This window comes from Epinephelus moara, chromosome 10 (genome assembly GCF_006386435.1).
Source record: "Epinephelus moara isolate mb chromosome 10, YSFRI_EMoa_1.0, whole genome shotgun sequence".
Taxonomy (NCBI): Eukaryota; Metazoa; Chordata; class Actinopteri; order Perciformes; family Serranidae; genus Epinephelus; species Epinephelus moara.
The window spans coordinates 37,813,246-37,827,135 of record NC_065515.1 but is presented as its reverse complement, the minus strand read 5'-3'; the positions used below and the strand labels follow the sequence as shown (position 1 = coordinate 37,827,135).

General features: G+C 41.3%; 1 protein-coding gene across 1 annotated transcript in view; it reads right to left on the bottom strand.

The window, feature by feature from the left end:
• Positions 1–13,890, bottom strand: part of gmds (GDP-mannose 4,6-dehydratase) — a 218,111-nt gene that overhangs the window by 188,188 nt on the left and 16,033 nt on the right. The window contains exons 2-4 of the mRNA XM_050054237.1: positions 12,394–12,438; positions 9,407–9,494; positions 9,181–9,290 (exon numbers count right to left, since the gene is read on the bottom strand). Coding sequence (XP_049910194.1) covers positions 9,181–9,290; positions 9,407–9,494; positions 12,394–12,438 — 243 coding nt within the window. The remainder of the gene's footprint in view (positions 1–9,180; positions 9,291–9,406; positions 9,495–12,393; positions 12,439–13,890) is intronic.

Sequence of the window (13,890 nt, the reverse complement as noted above, 5' to 3'; positions counted from 1 at the left end):
ACTCTGTATATTTACTTAACAAACCTCAAACCCCCCTCCTTCTCCTCCTCCTTTCCCAAACTGCATGTTTCCATGTGTTACAACTTTGCTGGAAAACAGAAAAAGAACTGACTCATGAGTGGAGCAACGAATCTGACCCACAAAGCACAACCACAAAACATTCCCTAACTCTGAACAAGTAAAGTGCAGACTTGTTTCTCTTGGCACAAAAGAGGCTATTCTTAAGCTAAAGTTCACTTTCGATCCAGGCCAGGCGGGCTGCCTTGTACGAAGGCCTAACCTTTCAAAACAGGGATCGGTCTGCTCAGGGAGCTATTCTGACCGCTGACTACCAGGCCACCAACGCAACACAGTCCTGTTTCTGCTCATTCAATAGGCGGGACGCATGAGAACATGTGGACTGGGAGATTATACTTCATCTCCATTTGGCCAAAACCACCAGGATTATGATCCTGAACGGCAATTTTAAAACAATGGAAAACATGGCACCTTAAATACACACAAACCGCACACACGCAGCTAATGAGTCCTAAGAGACAGAAAACACATACTTCAGTGGGGAATGCGCTAATTTGGTTCCATGCAAGTCTTTATCCTAGTGAGATACACAAACCGCAGCAAGCGTGCCACTGAGGGCTGATTGGATAGGAATAATATAAACACCAATCAGAGAGTGAGTAAACCCAGCCAATGGGCTGTTACAGAGACGAGACCGCTCATCATTCACTGAGGGGTTTGTTGCTGTCCTGTGAAAACCAGGTTTCTCCAGAACTTTTTTTTTAAAAAACTTGTCTGTATTAAAGACGCAGTGTGTAAGATTTAGGATGATTTAGTGGCATCTAGTGGTGAGGATTGCAGATTGCAACCAGCTGAAACTTCTTCTGGTTAGAATTCCTTCAGTTCTTATTGTTCAAGAGAGAGCTGAATCTCGTCTCGTCCTCTCCAAAACAAATAGATCCAGGGATTAAAACTGGTAAAAAGACTGAATAAAGCAGTTTTGCATTTAAAAAAAAAATTGTTGGGCACTCTGGTCACAGAGGGGTTTCTAACTCTAGTGACCAATGCAAAAACGCTAACAGCCCTATCTAGAGCCAGTATTTGGTTTGTCTGCTCTGGGCTTCTGTAGAAACATGGTGGTGCAACACAGCAATTTCTGCAAAAGAGGACCTGCTCCCTATGTAGATATAAATGGCTTATTCTAAGATAATGAACCACAAAGATTTGTCAGGTGATTATACACAAAAGAAAACATTCTTACTTTATGATATTCCATTTCTGCCAATAAATCCCCCTGAATCCTACACACCAGACCTTAAATGAACTTTGGAGATGATCTAATAGGTGTCAGCAGGAGAATGAAGAACTGGCATGTCCAAAATGATGTGTCTTGTCTGTGTCTTCTGAAAGATTTCAGCTTTTCTCCAAGTTAATTAAAGAAATTTTGCTTCGAGCTTTGTAATAAGATTTTTTTACTCTACAAAAAAAAGTCTCTACAAAAGTAGAGAAATAGTGATTCAAAAATCATTATCACTGTCTGTGACAACCATGATCAAGTGGTCAAGATAGTCTACAGACTGATTTTTAAGACAGTCTAATGAGGTTTTTAGAGCGTGTTCTAGCTTTATCCACACCTCAGTTTTGGGTTTTGGGGTTTTGACACTGTACTGTGATAACCAAATTTCTCAAAAATGTCAGCTCTTTATAATTTTATGATAATCTACAGGAGTATCTTGTTTTAAGCTTTAAGACAATGCACTTTTTGGGTAAGCAGGACTGGCATTTGCATAATGATCCTTGATCAAAACTATATTTCCCAAAAATGTCAACATATCAAGAAATAACAGAAACAGTCTTGTTTAAGGCTTTGCAACAGTGCAGACTTGAGATGATCTAAAAGTGTTTTTAAAAGGGTTTGAAAAGCCTATAAGCAGTATTGGCATTTTCGATAACAATGTTAACTTTTCATGACTTAAGAACGTCTTGTTTCAAGCTTTTGACAAGGCATTTTTTTCATAACCCAATGAGTTTTTAAAAGTTAGTGCTATTGGCCGAAGAAGAGGGAAAGTTTTGGGAGTTTTGCTGCAGTGTGAGAAAAGCGTGTTTCTCGAAAATATCAACTTTCTTAAAAATTTCAGGTCTTATTTTACGCCTCATGACAACACATTTTTGACATAATCCAACAGGCTTTTAGAAAGAGTTTGATTAGCCTCTGATGAATAATCCCAACCCATACAAGAGAATTTAATGCTTCAGTTTATCTAAAAACAAAAATCCCCATATTGGGAAAACACATGCTTTTCACTGGAAAGTGAAGTGATGCTTTTTTTGGAGCAGAAATGGCAAGTGTTGTGTATAAAAATGTGTCCTCAACAGTGAGAGGGCTAATAAGGCAAGACATTTGGGTCTAAATAGACTCAAACATCCCCTACCCACACAACACACACTACTGGATGACACACAGAGAGTCAAAACAACTGAATCACATTACTAACGAGTTACAAGGATTGCATAACATGCCCACAAACTGTAGTAAGTAGTGGTATTACCGCCTCAATCTGAGAGTAAACTGCTGGCATGCTGCACAATAGCTGCTTCAGGCCTATAAATGCATCAACACAGCGAGCAAACAGTGCGGAGCTTTGTGGGGAAACAGGCGTGTTAAATCCTGTGTGTGTCTCTGGCGTGGGAGCTTCTGCAAACCCGGATGGGGGAGAGACCAAAGGGTAGCAGAGAGAGAGCGAGCTGTAAGAAGATAATAGGATGATGATAAGTCCGTCTGAGGAGGAATTCGGATATGGATAATGAAGGATATAGATGAAGGAAGTCTGTCTCCTAGATGCAATCTGCACTTTTGTCTTCAAAAGCCATCAAAAACAATGAAATGGAAACCTACCGCTGCTTCAATTTACCCTCTCACCTCCCAAAACTCCACCTTCTCTGTCTCTTCACCCCCCCACCCCCACCCCCTCCCTGTCAGGTCATTTTCCGTCATGAGCGAGGTGTGTTAATAATTCATCCCGTCTCCCTGTGTCTGCTGTGACAGCTGCAGGTGGGAACACTCGCACGGCGAGAGCGACGTTGAGCGGTTTTGTTCACGGCTTTCCTGTGAAGCGCTTCAGTGGGAGAACACAATGGGGTCATGTTGAACCCTCAGATGCATAACAGATTACTGTGAGCAGCCTGTAAGAACTTCCCTTTTCGGATTCGTTGTCCATGCATATTTCACGAGTTTAGTTTCCAAAGTATTTTCTCAGAAAGATGGATAATTCATTTATTATTGCAGTGTTTATGTTTTTCCTTTTTTTTTTTTATCAGATTGATCTCTTTTTTAATTTGGCGAGAAGCTGTTAAATAGTAAGAACAAAGACATCAAACATATCCATATGTTTGTGTTGGTGCTTATTTCTAGCACTTCCTGCTACAAGCTAAGAATACACTGTAAAGCAAAACACATTCTGTTTTCCACTTTGGACCTTCCAACATAAAATGAAGCCCACAAACTACACACACTACCTGACTACTACACGACTCCGTGCTGGCCTATGACAACAATGTTCTACCCACTGTAAGACAAGCCAATGCAAGTTTATTTGGAAATGTAAGTAAGTTTGTAAATGGATATTGCATTTTTTACCCTTTAAACATGTGACTTTAATGATCCGGGGTTTCACTGTAGCACCACCATAAGGTCCAAATTGTATCATGATCCTTTGATCATGCTGATCAAAATGTGACTCTTAATACTTTGGTTTATGACCAGATATTTACCATCTAATGACAACAGGGCTGTGCCCACCTCAGACATATGTCAGTCAAAACTAAAATGGCTGTTCAATATTAATGTTTGACTATATAGAGTTTGAATGGGGTTTGGCAGGATGTTCAGGCTCACAGCAATGGTCACATAATATAATAAACAAGCCAAGCTAATCCTCCAAGCTTTTGCGTGGCAACCACTCAACAGTTCTCAAATGTACAACAACAACTTTCCGACACAAGATATCAAACAAAAGCCAGAGACCGCATCATTTTAAGTTGCTAGGAGCTGTAAATTCACCACCAAGCAGAAGACAGAAGATAACATTATCTCAAAGCCTGACCAGGCAAAGCCTCTCTTCCTCCTGGCAGCTGCCTCTGTCTCACTCAGACTCACCCTGTAGTCAAGAGCAGCGTGAAAGTGAAGAGCGCTCACTCTCCAGCTAGATCTGGGGACCGAAACTTCCCCAGAAGTACTCTGCACACTGACTGACATTAAAAAAACAGAAGAATCTCAAACTGACTGTGTGGTCTCTGGCACGGACCTAAATGACATTCTCAGCCTAAGCCTCAGTTGAACTTTGTCTTTAGTAATAAAACGCAAAGGTTAGCATGCTAGAATAAAATGGTGAACATGTTTAACATGTTAACATGCTGCTAAACACAAGAAGGTTAACATGTAACTGAGTTATCATGCTAACATTAGCATTTAGCTCAAAACACCTCTTAACACTACATAGGACAACCAATACAACCAATGGCTATAGACACTTTGTGACAACTAGTGAAGTAGTTTACTGTTTGTATAATTAATATTATTTACTTTTCTGATAATGTGAAATGGCCATAATTATTTCCCTACAGCTTATACTAGTTGAGTTGGAGCAGAGCACTATCATAAACAATCCACCAGAAACTCATATGTGAAATACTTTTTTTTTTTTTTTTTTACAAGTATTTTGGCCATTTTTCCTATATTTGGAATTTTGCTTTCAGGAAAGTTATCTGAGTACAAAGATGAATCTGATCAATTCTTCTGCTGTTACAGCCACATATAAAAGACATAATATCCCTTCTGTTTTGTTTGTGTACTGGTCTTTTGATACTGCAGCTGGCTGCCTTTCTGCCTCTCCAGTGTCCGTCCACTATTCCCTGTACACCTCCACCCCTGCAGCATTACAGAATAACCTTCACTCTGTTCTCTGTGATGACTCTCTCCAGCGGAAACCAGCACCCACACACACAGACACCCCATCTCAAACCAATACTACAACTCAAATAATTCAGAAGGGATTCCCTGTAAGACGGCGGCAGCAGGGAGAAGGCTGATGGGAAGGAAGAGAGAGATGCTGAGTAGCCGGTGTGAGTGATCTTTTCCTCTGTGGTGGGACAGACTGGAAATTGCTCCACACCACTGCTGCCAGTAATCCAGCCGGCTCAGCTGTTCAGAGCGGGCAGCATGTGGTGAGGAGCTACCAGCGCCGGGTTTATTGGTGTGGAAACAAATAAACATAGGACAGCCTCATACAGGTACAGGGATTTTCTGTCACTCAGTGTGCGTGTGTGGCCTGAAGATGATCTACCATGTGGGAGGTGGGAGCAAAGTCATGGCCTCTGACCACAAAGGATGTGGAGAGAGGAGTCATCATTTATCTCCCTTCTCACTCATTTTCCCACTCTCTTCTTTTTTTCCGTCTGTCTTCCTTCATTCTTTTTTACTGTCTTTCCTCTTTTTTCATTCTTAGTCCCACTTTGACAGTCATTGAGCATTAGCAAACAATTATCCTTAACAGTGAGTAATCTATTTTTCTTTTGATCATTTATCAGCAAACACAAGATGAAAACATTGTCAAATGCCCTTTATACAAACTGAGAGGAAAGTTGTTGTAAACCAAGTGGCAACCTCCTGGGCTGAAAAATGAAGCCAATGCTAAGTGCCCATTGACTAATCCCCGTTGACACCCATGTTAAAATGTTAAATGCCCTTTAAAAAGAAGTAAACATGTTTACAGCCTGGTACAAGAAACATTTTTGGTCTCTAAACCTAATGTTCCCCCTCATGACAACCATATGGGGGGGTGGGGAATTCTAATATATGACCCACCTGTTAACAACTGTATTCTGTGTATTTTCAAGTTATGAATAATTAAGGGTGCGGCCCCTGAGGTGACAGGCTGTGTGTGAGGTGTCCTGACAGTCTGTAAATCAGATCCACCCCTCGCTCCTCCACAGCTCCATCCTCTCGTCCAAATATGGTCACTGGCTCCAAAAAACCAAAATGGCGACGGCCGAAATGCTTCAAAACGGGAGTCTGCGTCCATTATTTTATACAGTGTATGCTGTAAACCAAATATCTTGATTAAAAATCCTATATATTTTTTATACTTACAATGTCTCGAATAACTCTTTAGCCTTTTTCACTATATGATCACAGTTATTGTATGATTGAGTCTCAAAGGTCATCTTGGGTAGAACTGTTTTGTTTTCATTATAAATTTATTTGCCAGTAATGTTCTTGATTAATCGTTTGGTCTTTAGTTAATGATACAATGAAATGAAACAGTACAGCAGTAAAGCAGTGCTTAAAAAACAGACAAACAGTTTATCATCAACACACTTAACAAAAACATAGAATGGCTTTTGTGGTAGTTCTTGCCACAGTAGGTGCCACCAGTACTACAGTTTGCCGTGATGATACACACACAAAGTGAAAACAATACCAGTCGACACAACATTGTTGCAACAAGTAAGATCTGATAAATCCATGGTTCACTACCTGCCCAGCACCAAACCACAGACAGACATAAGCCCCTTTTACACCGCCAGATTTTTGGCGAATGTTGGGCCGTTTTGCCGGCAAGCTGTGAGCGTTTAGACACACAGAGCCGGATTGGCGAGGATTGGGAGGAGCTGTTGATGACGCCACATGTGCGACCCACTAGCAGTGGATAAACAGGAAACAGCTGATAGCAGGAATGAGCAGCTAGTACTAGTAGCAAGAGGGAAAAGCTAGTACTAGTAGCAAGAGGGAAACGCAAACCTGACAGACACTACAGTAAAGATGAGCAACTGGTGAGACAAGGAATTGCGCGCCCTCCTTGTCCTCACAAACGAAGAGGCCATTAACCGTCAAACTTGTCCTCACAAACGAAGAGGCCATTAACCGTCAAATACAGGGGACGGTGAAGGACAGGCCAACTTATGAGAGAATCGCCGAAGGACTGACCAGCTGCGGCTTCCCTCGGAGTACGTCACTGTTTACATCACACGCTGAGCTACATGTTTTGTTACTTGCTTACACCCCCATTGCCCCGAAAAAGGCACATTCTGTATGAACAAAAGTAGGTAAGCGGCATTTTGCTGTACTCCCCAATTTTGTTTTTATACTGCCAATGCTGAAAAAGACTGATTGGGCTTTCCTGTAAATTTGCACAATTCCTATTTAAAAAGGGCTATAGTTAGAGACCAGCTGATTAAGAAACTGTAACATCTACTAGCTAAAGAGACTAATATTTCCCTCAAAAGTTGGTGGAGACCAAACCAGAGCTATCAGGAGAGTGAATGAAGGACCTACATTCATCAGGTGGACACAAACACCACTCCAAATGAATGATCATGTTGCTCTGTGTCTGCTTCGTGTGTAAATAAGCAAACATTTGCCACCACTGGTTTATTCGGCAAATATTTTTGTCTGTCAGCTTGTTACCTAAAAGTGCCGAAAAGCAAATTAAGTAAGATTTTCTGCTTCATTTTACTTCATTAGGGAAGCATTTGCCAGTGAAAACATAATTCAAAGATTACTGACTAAAATTCATACGTTTCCTGTTGATTTACCAATAAATTAATGAATTAATCTTTTAAGCGAAGCTTGGACTACACCCCTGAGACATGCAGGCTGACCTGGCTCTTCCAGTTAAACTCAGGGATTCAAAGACTGGAAACAAACTGAGTTGAACTGGATGATGAAATGATTCCAGTCATATCCAAATGTGGCTGGATTCAATGAAGAAACTACTACTATTGAAAAGCAGTGTCTCATGTTCTTATTACAAATGGCCTTATTATCTATGATCTGACTAAGCTCTTGGCTCCGTATCCCACCCAAACCGCCATGGTGAAGCAGGATCAGTGCTGCCTGGAGAATGTGTGTCAGATCCTGGTGTGGAGGGGCAGAAAGGGGAGAGGGGGGGAGGCGCCAAGGGATCTCCTGGGATCACCGCGGAGCTCTGAGACAAAAGGGACATTGTGGCACAGACTGACCCATCCAAGAAAACATTACTTCCTGTCCCATCAGCTCTAGCGTCCTCCGCACATGAGCAGCTCACTTCCCAGAACTGAGTCCCTTTTTAAACATCATCTGCTTTTAACCATTCACAGCAGCAGTCAGTACTGACCATATGCACTCACTGACACTCAAACACAGTGAACTATATTTGTGGAGGAACTGGCATCCACTAGGTCTCAAAATTGATTTGACATTTACATTTTTTAGATGCAATAGTGGAAAATAGGTGTTAGAGACTTAGAGTGTGTTGAAGGTGCTATGCACACTGTATGTTTCAGCCCATTAATCACAAGCTCTTGCACCTTAAATGACTGCAGATAAAATATAACTCCAGTCTTTGGAACAATTTGGTTTCTTAGCAGTCTGTCTTCAACTCATGTTGTAGGTATGCTATAAAAATAAACTTGAAAGCATGTGAATGTTGCTTGACATGCTAGTTATCCTTCTTAAAATTCAGTTGATCAATATGTTTTTAAAAAGGAGAAACTTAACACATCAAAGTATGAAAAATAAAGAAATCTTGGATTATAGAGTAAAAAAGAAGAGAGCTTGTCAGACCTCTGTAGTCCACCTCTCATCTATGCTTTAGGCTAGCCATTTGAGGCTACTACTACAAGCGTAACACATCCAAATCTCTGACCACACTATTTAATAACAGAATCTAAAATGTCACTCTTTAGAATGCCCTTTAATGCGGCAATAAGGAGGGTTATCATTACAGCACCTGCTCAAAAATCTATTATCATGTGATGATAGAGTGCCACTGAATATAACCTACAAAAACAAATATAAATTGTTTTCCATGATGGATTACAAATCAATCAAACCAGATCATTACCTAAAAAGGTGAGTGACCTCTATCACCATTTTACATTTTGAGTCAGATCAGACAGAACAGAATCCAGTCTACTCTGGAAGTAACACACAACCTTATTCATTACTCCTGGTCCTACCACTCCTGTTAAGACTTTAATGAACTCTTTTACTTTGTCTGGCTCTTTAACACAACCCATGCGCAGTGATTCCAGGGAAAAGGAAATTACTTAACAATGTTAATGGGGAAGGGTGTTTAAAAAAGAGATGGTCTTCATTTGGAGGAACACAGTGAGAATGCTGATTTGTTTGTGGGATCACCCTACCTTGACATGACTCTGAGCGCCCAGGTTGTAGATCTCTGTAGGCTTCACCTGATTGATAATCTTCACTAGGCATGTGCTGTCAGTCAGATCGCCATAATGCAGCTTCATGTCTGGGAAACACAGGGACAAACACACAGAGATACACTATCAGTAAATCACATTATTGATTATTTACATAATAAATCATCAGCCACATCTGAAAATGTGACGTAGACAGGATACTTACTGCCTTCAGTGTGGGTCTGGGGGTTCTGGTAAAGATGCTCAATGCGGCCTGTGTTGAAGGAGCTAGAACGACGCATAATACCATGAACCTGTGAGGAAAGGAGACAGGCATTAAAATACTATATTTCTTTTATTTTTACTATAATTGTTTAGACCAAATCAGTTTTAACATTATCATTATTACAATCATTACTATACTTAGTTACCTTTGAAGACCACATTCCTACTGTCTTGAAACAATATTTTTTAAACTAGTAAGTTGTTTATGCAAACTGCAAGACACAGCTCCTTCACAAAATAAGCTCCTACAGAAGGAAAGACTGCTGATCATTGTTTTTACTGTGAAGCAGCTACAAGAAATAGTTGAGTTACCCCCACATTTACAAGAACGGACGGGAGAAGCAACAGGATGCCATTCAATGTCAATCAAATGTTAACTAAACTAAATAAACTGAAAATGTGCATACAGTAATAAGGGGACCAGCTTTAACATACAGAGGACCTAAATGTAGATCAATTTTCCATTGTGTGCTATTATTATATTTGGAGCTGTTCACATGTTACAGTCTTTTGGCTGCACAAATTCATTATTTAAATAGAGACCCAAGACAAGCACGCTCAAAACCGAAAACAACATTGTTGCAGAGGGCATTTGTTGCCTTCAGATTAACCAGTTTGCTCAAAAGGAATTACTGATTTTTTTTCCATCCAAGGATGTCACAACATCCAGCTGAAAGGTCAGCAAATGAGTGAGGGATTTACATTGCTGGAAACCTTTGTTTTGACTTAGTTAAGTTTGGTCAGTAAGGCTTACTGCGAAATTACCGCAACTTCATCATTATCATTATCGCAGCATGCAGGTTTTGGTTGCTTTGTATTGGCAGGTGTGTCAGCAGGACACCTCCAAAGCACCTTTAGATATAAGGATGAAAGCTGCATGGCTGAAACGGTTCCTCACACAGTTCTATTAACACATTCTTGTTCATCAACACTTTGCATGGTAAATATAATACAAAGCTAAAAACTATTCAACACAAATAATAAGTGGAAAAGTAAAAGCTTCAGACTCATGAGGCAGCCAGCCACCGTTGTATCTGTACGTGGGTGAGGTGTTATGCTATTTTGAAGATCCAGCTTTTATCAGATGGGTTCAGTCTTAACCCCAGTTAACGTTGGTCTTAATTATTTTCTACTATTTTAACACTTTTCTATGAGCTGATCAATTTTCTAACCAAACTGGTTCTGAAAGCACCTACTAAACTTAGTCAATTTGATTATAAAATGTGATCATATCATCTTGCAATACATCAAAACAGGCATATTCTATTTTTGGCGGCACGGTGCTGCAGTGGTTAGCATTGTCGCCTCACAGCAAGAGAGTTCCTGGTTCAACCCAGGGTGGGGGATCCCTTCTGCGCGGAGTTTGCATGTTCTCCCCGTCAGCGTGGGTTTTCTCTGGGTACTCTGGCTTCCTCCCACAATCCAAAGACATGCAGGTCAGGTTAATTGATGACTCCAAACTGACCATAGGTGTGAATGTGAGTGTGAATGGTTGGCTATCTCCATATGTCAGCCCTGCAAATGTACCCCATCTCTCACCTAATGTCAGCTGGGATAGGCTCCAGCCCCCCTGCAACCCCCAATAGGATAGCGGTGAGGTACATAAATGAATGGATGGATGGATGGATGGCTGGACGGATGAATTAATATTCTATTTTACCATCACTGTTCTGACCTTAACATAAACCTGGGCTCTTCTTACAGCTGGGAGGTTGTTATAAATGTCACATATCATGATCATGCTTGAATTTAGATGTACAATTTAGCTGTAGTTTGTCATGTTTACTGTGTGATATGTATGTACACAGTATGTATTGTTCTATGTATTTATTTTACTTTATTCATTTATTTGAAAGCTTTTTTCTTCAGGTCCGTAGCAACATATTTAAAAGATCTCTAATATAGTGATATAGTAGCCAACTTTGATTTACTGTTTCTCCGAAAGATTTTTGGACCAGCAATATTTTGGATTGCAACAGTTGATCATATCAATATTGTGTCTCATGGCTCCAGCTTGCTGTGTTTTTAAGGTTGCCTGTGATCTGTACTCCATGTTCTACGGGGAATGTGTGAGGAAGCTCTGCTCAGAGATGATAACAGAACCTGATCCAAGGGGAGTCCATTAGTGGGAGGACGCTGTGCCCTGACCTTACTTCCTTTATTCACTGTGCACTTCCTGCCTGCCTGTAAGCTCCTCTTTAATGCCCCACCACCCCCACCCCCCATCCTCCATCCCACCCCCTCTACATGCAGCATCCCAGACCTGGACCCTGTCCATTTCCTCTGTGCTGTCTCTGAGGCAGGCAGCAGATGGCGAAGCTGACCAGGCAGGCTTGGATGAAGGTGTGTGTTTGTGTGTCTTCTGCAACACATGTGAGGGGAAATGAAGTCATGCAGCTACTGTCAGGGAAACACAATGTGCACTAGAGCAACGTGTATGTTTATGCAAGTGTGTTGAACTTTATGTATAGTCACTGTTCATGGTTGTGAAACCAATGCCGAAGCCTTACGTAGCAGAAACAGCTTGTTAACCACTACATCCATCAGCGGGCTGTTGACTTTTTTTGCTCCTGAAAACACATCGTGCAGCAGGTCAAAGTTAGTGACCTCACTCATATGACCGTATAATAACAACCATTTCCCTGTTAATGGTCTGACCCTGCGGTAAAAGGTGAGGGGTTAACAGGCTTGAAGCAGCTTATCAGGGTGAGGTGTGAGTCAGTCCATGCACAAAGTCACAATTACGTCAGGAGCTCCCACACACTGCTAGGGCTGGATGAAGCTTATCGAGAGAATGTCGCTCTGTGTGTGTCTGTGTTCGTTGGCGTTCACCAGTGTCTGCATTCATTTCTGTGTATGTGTGTGTCTGAGCTTTCACAGGACAAATTCTTAGTACTGTTACGCCTGCAGTCTGGATTTCTCTCTCACCTCATAGCCTTTGGCAAGAAGGAACTCAGCCAGGTAGGAACCATCCTGAAAAGACAGAAAACAACACGGTTTAAAACCTGTAAATAAGCAAACACGCAAGTTCATGGTTCAGACACACTGATTAGAGTTTCTTGCACTGATTGAATTACACAAAAACAAAAAATGATAAAAAACCTTTACTGTCCAAGTTCGGGCAAACTGAATTCATGATATCACCAACTTTAAATGATTGGTGCACTCTTGGGAGACAAACTCTGCAGCATGAAGTTTTTTCTACAGGACAAGAAGAATAAAAACTGATGGCCTGATGTGCAACCAACAACAGATATACACATATAGGCAAGAGGATACCAAATGATGATGTAATAACTGCTATGTAAAGCCCCTTTCACACATGCACTGAAACCTTGTGCAAACATTATCCGAAGAAGCTGTATATGAGAACGCAATGTCCGGATCAATTTGACCGGACATTATACAGACCTCACCCTGCAGGCTCCCTAATACAAAGTCCATGTAATGTAATGTAATTTAATTGAGCCCATGTGTGAATAGGACAGGTCACTGTCTGGAGAATTCACGGTGAGTGGGCTTGTTAATGATATTTGTATCATGCGACTGGCACAAAATTGGAAAAATACAAACATTGGAAGGTGAAGAAGAAGGGGCATTTACACAAAGACACCAACAAAAATGTCTGACTGGATAAAAAATAAGATTTAGGAACTTCTGCATGTACGGTTAAATGCTAAAATTGCCAGACAAATTCAACGAATGGTGAAGGAACTTGGTTGATTATGACCAAATATGAACCAGCTATGTAAACACTGCGAAGGACAACTCCTGACAACAACACGACATGGCAGCGAGCGGGGAAGAACTCGTTCTCAAGAAAGGGAACGAGTTCTTCAGTGCTTTTGTGTGTACGCCTGTCTGTGTCTGTGTGCGCATCAGGGCCGAACTCCGCCGTGCACGACACAGAGAGCAGAGGAGGATTTTAGACGTGCACCGTGTAGGGACATAAATGACATGCCGTTGTGTAAATATGATAATAAGTGTTGACAACGCCAAGCTGGCAAACCCCCGAACCGTAGTAAAGGGACCTCCGAAGACCATTAGCTCCTTTAGCTTGTGTTAGCTCGTTGTGGCAACAACACATACACAACGGGACTTCGTCTGCGTTAAAGAACGGCACTTTATTTTCAGCACTGCAGGGATGATGCACAGCCTCTCTCATCAGTGTCTGACTTTTACATAGAGGGATATAACTCAAAAACAGCATGCAGAACTGCGTAGGCGTCTTCACTGTGGCTGCTCGATGTAAACCAAAGAGCATGGATACCAAGAGGCGAAGCTCCGTTGAATTTTTGCCAACAGCCACTAGGGGCGCTGTCGCCATTTTGGACTGTTGAGCTTGGACTGTTGCGCCCAGACAACATGCAAGATGTCAAGGAGAGAGGAGAAAAAAAGTAAAAGAAAACAGTGTAGTGCAATTAA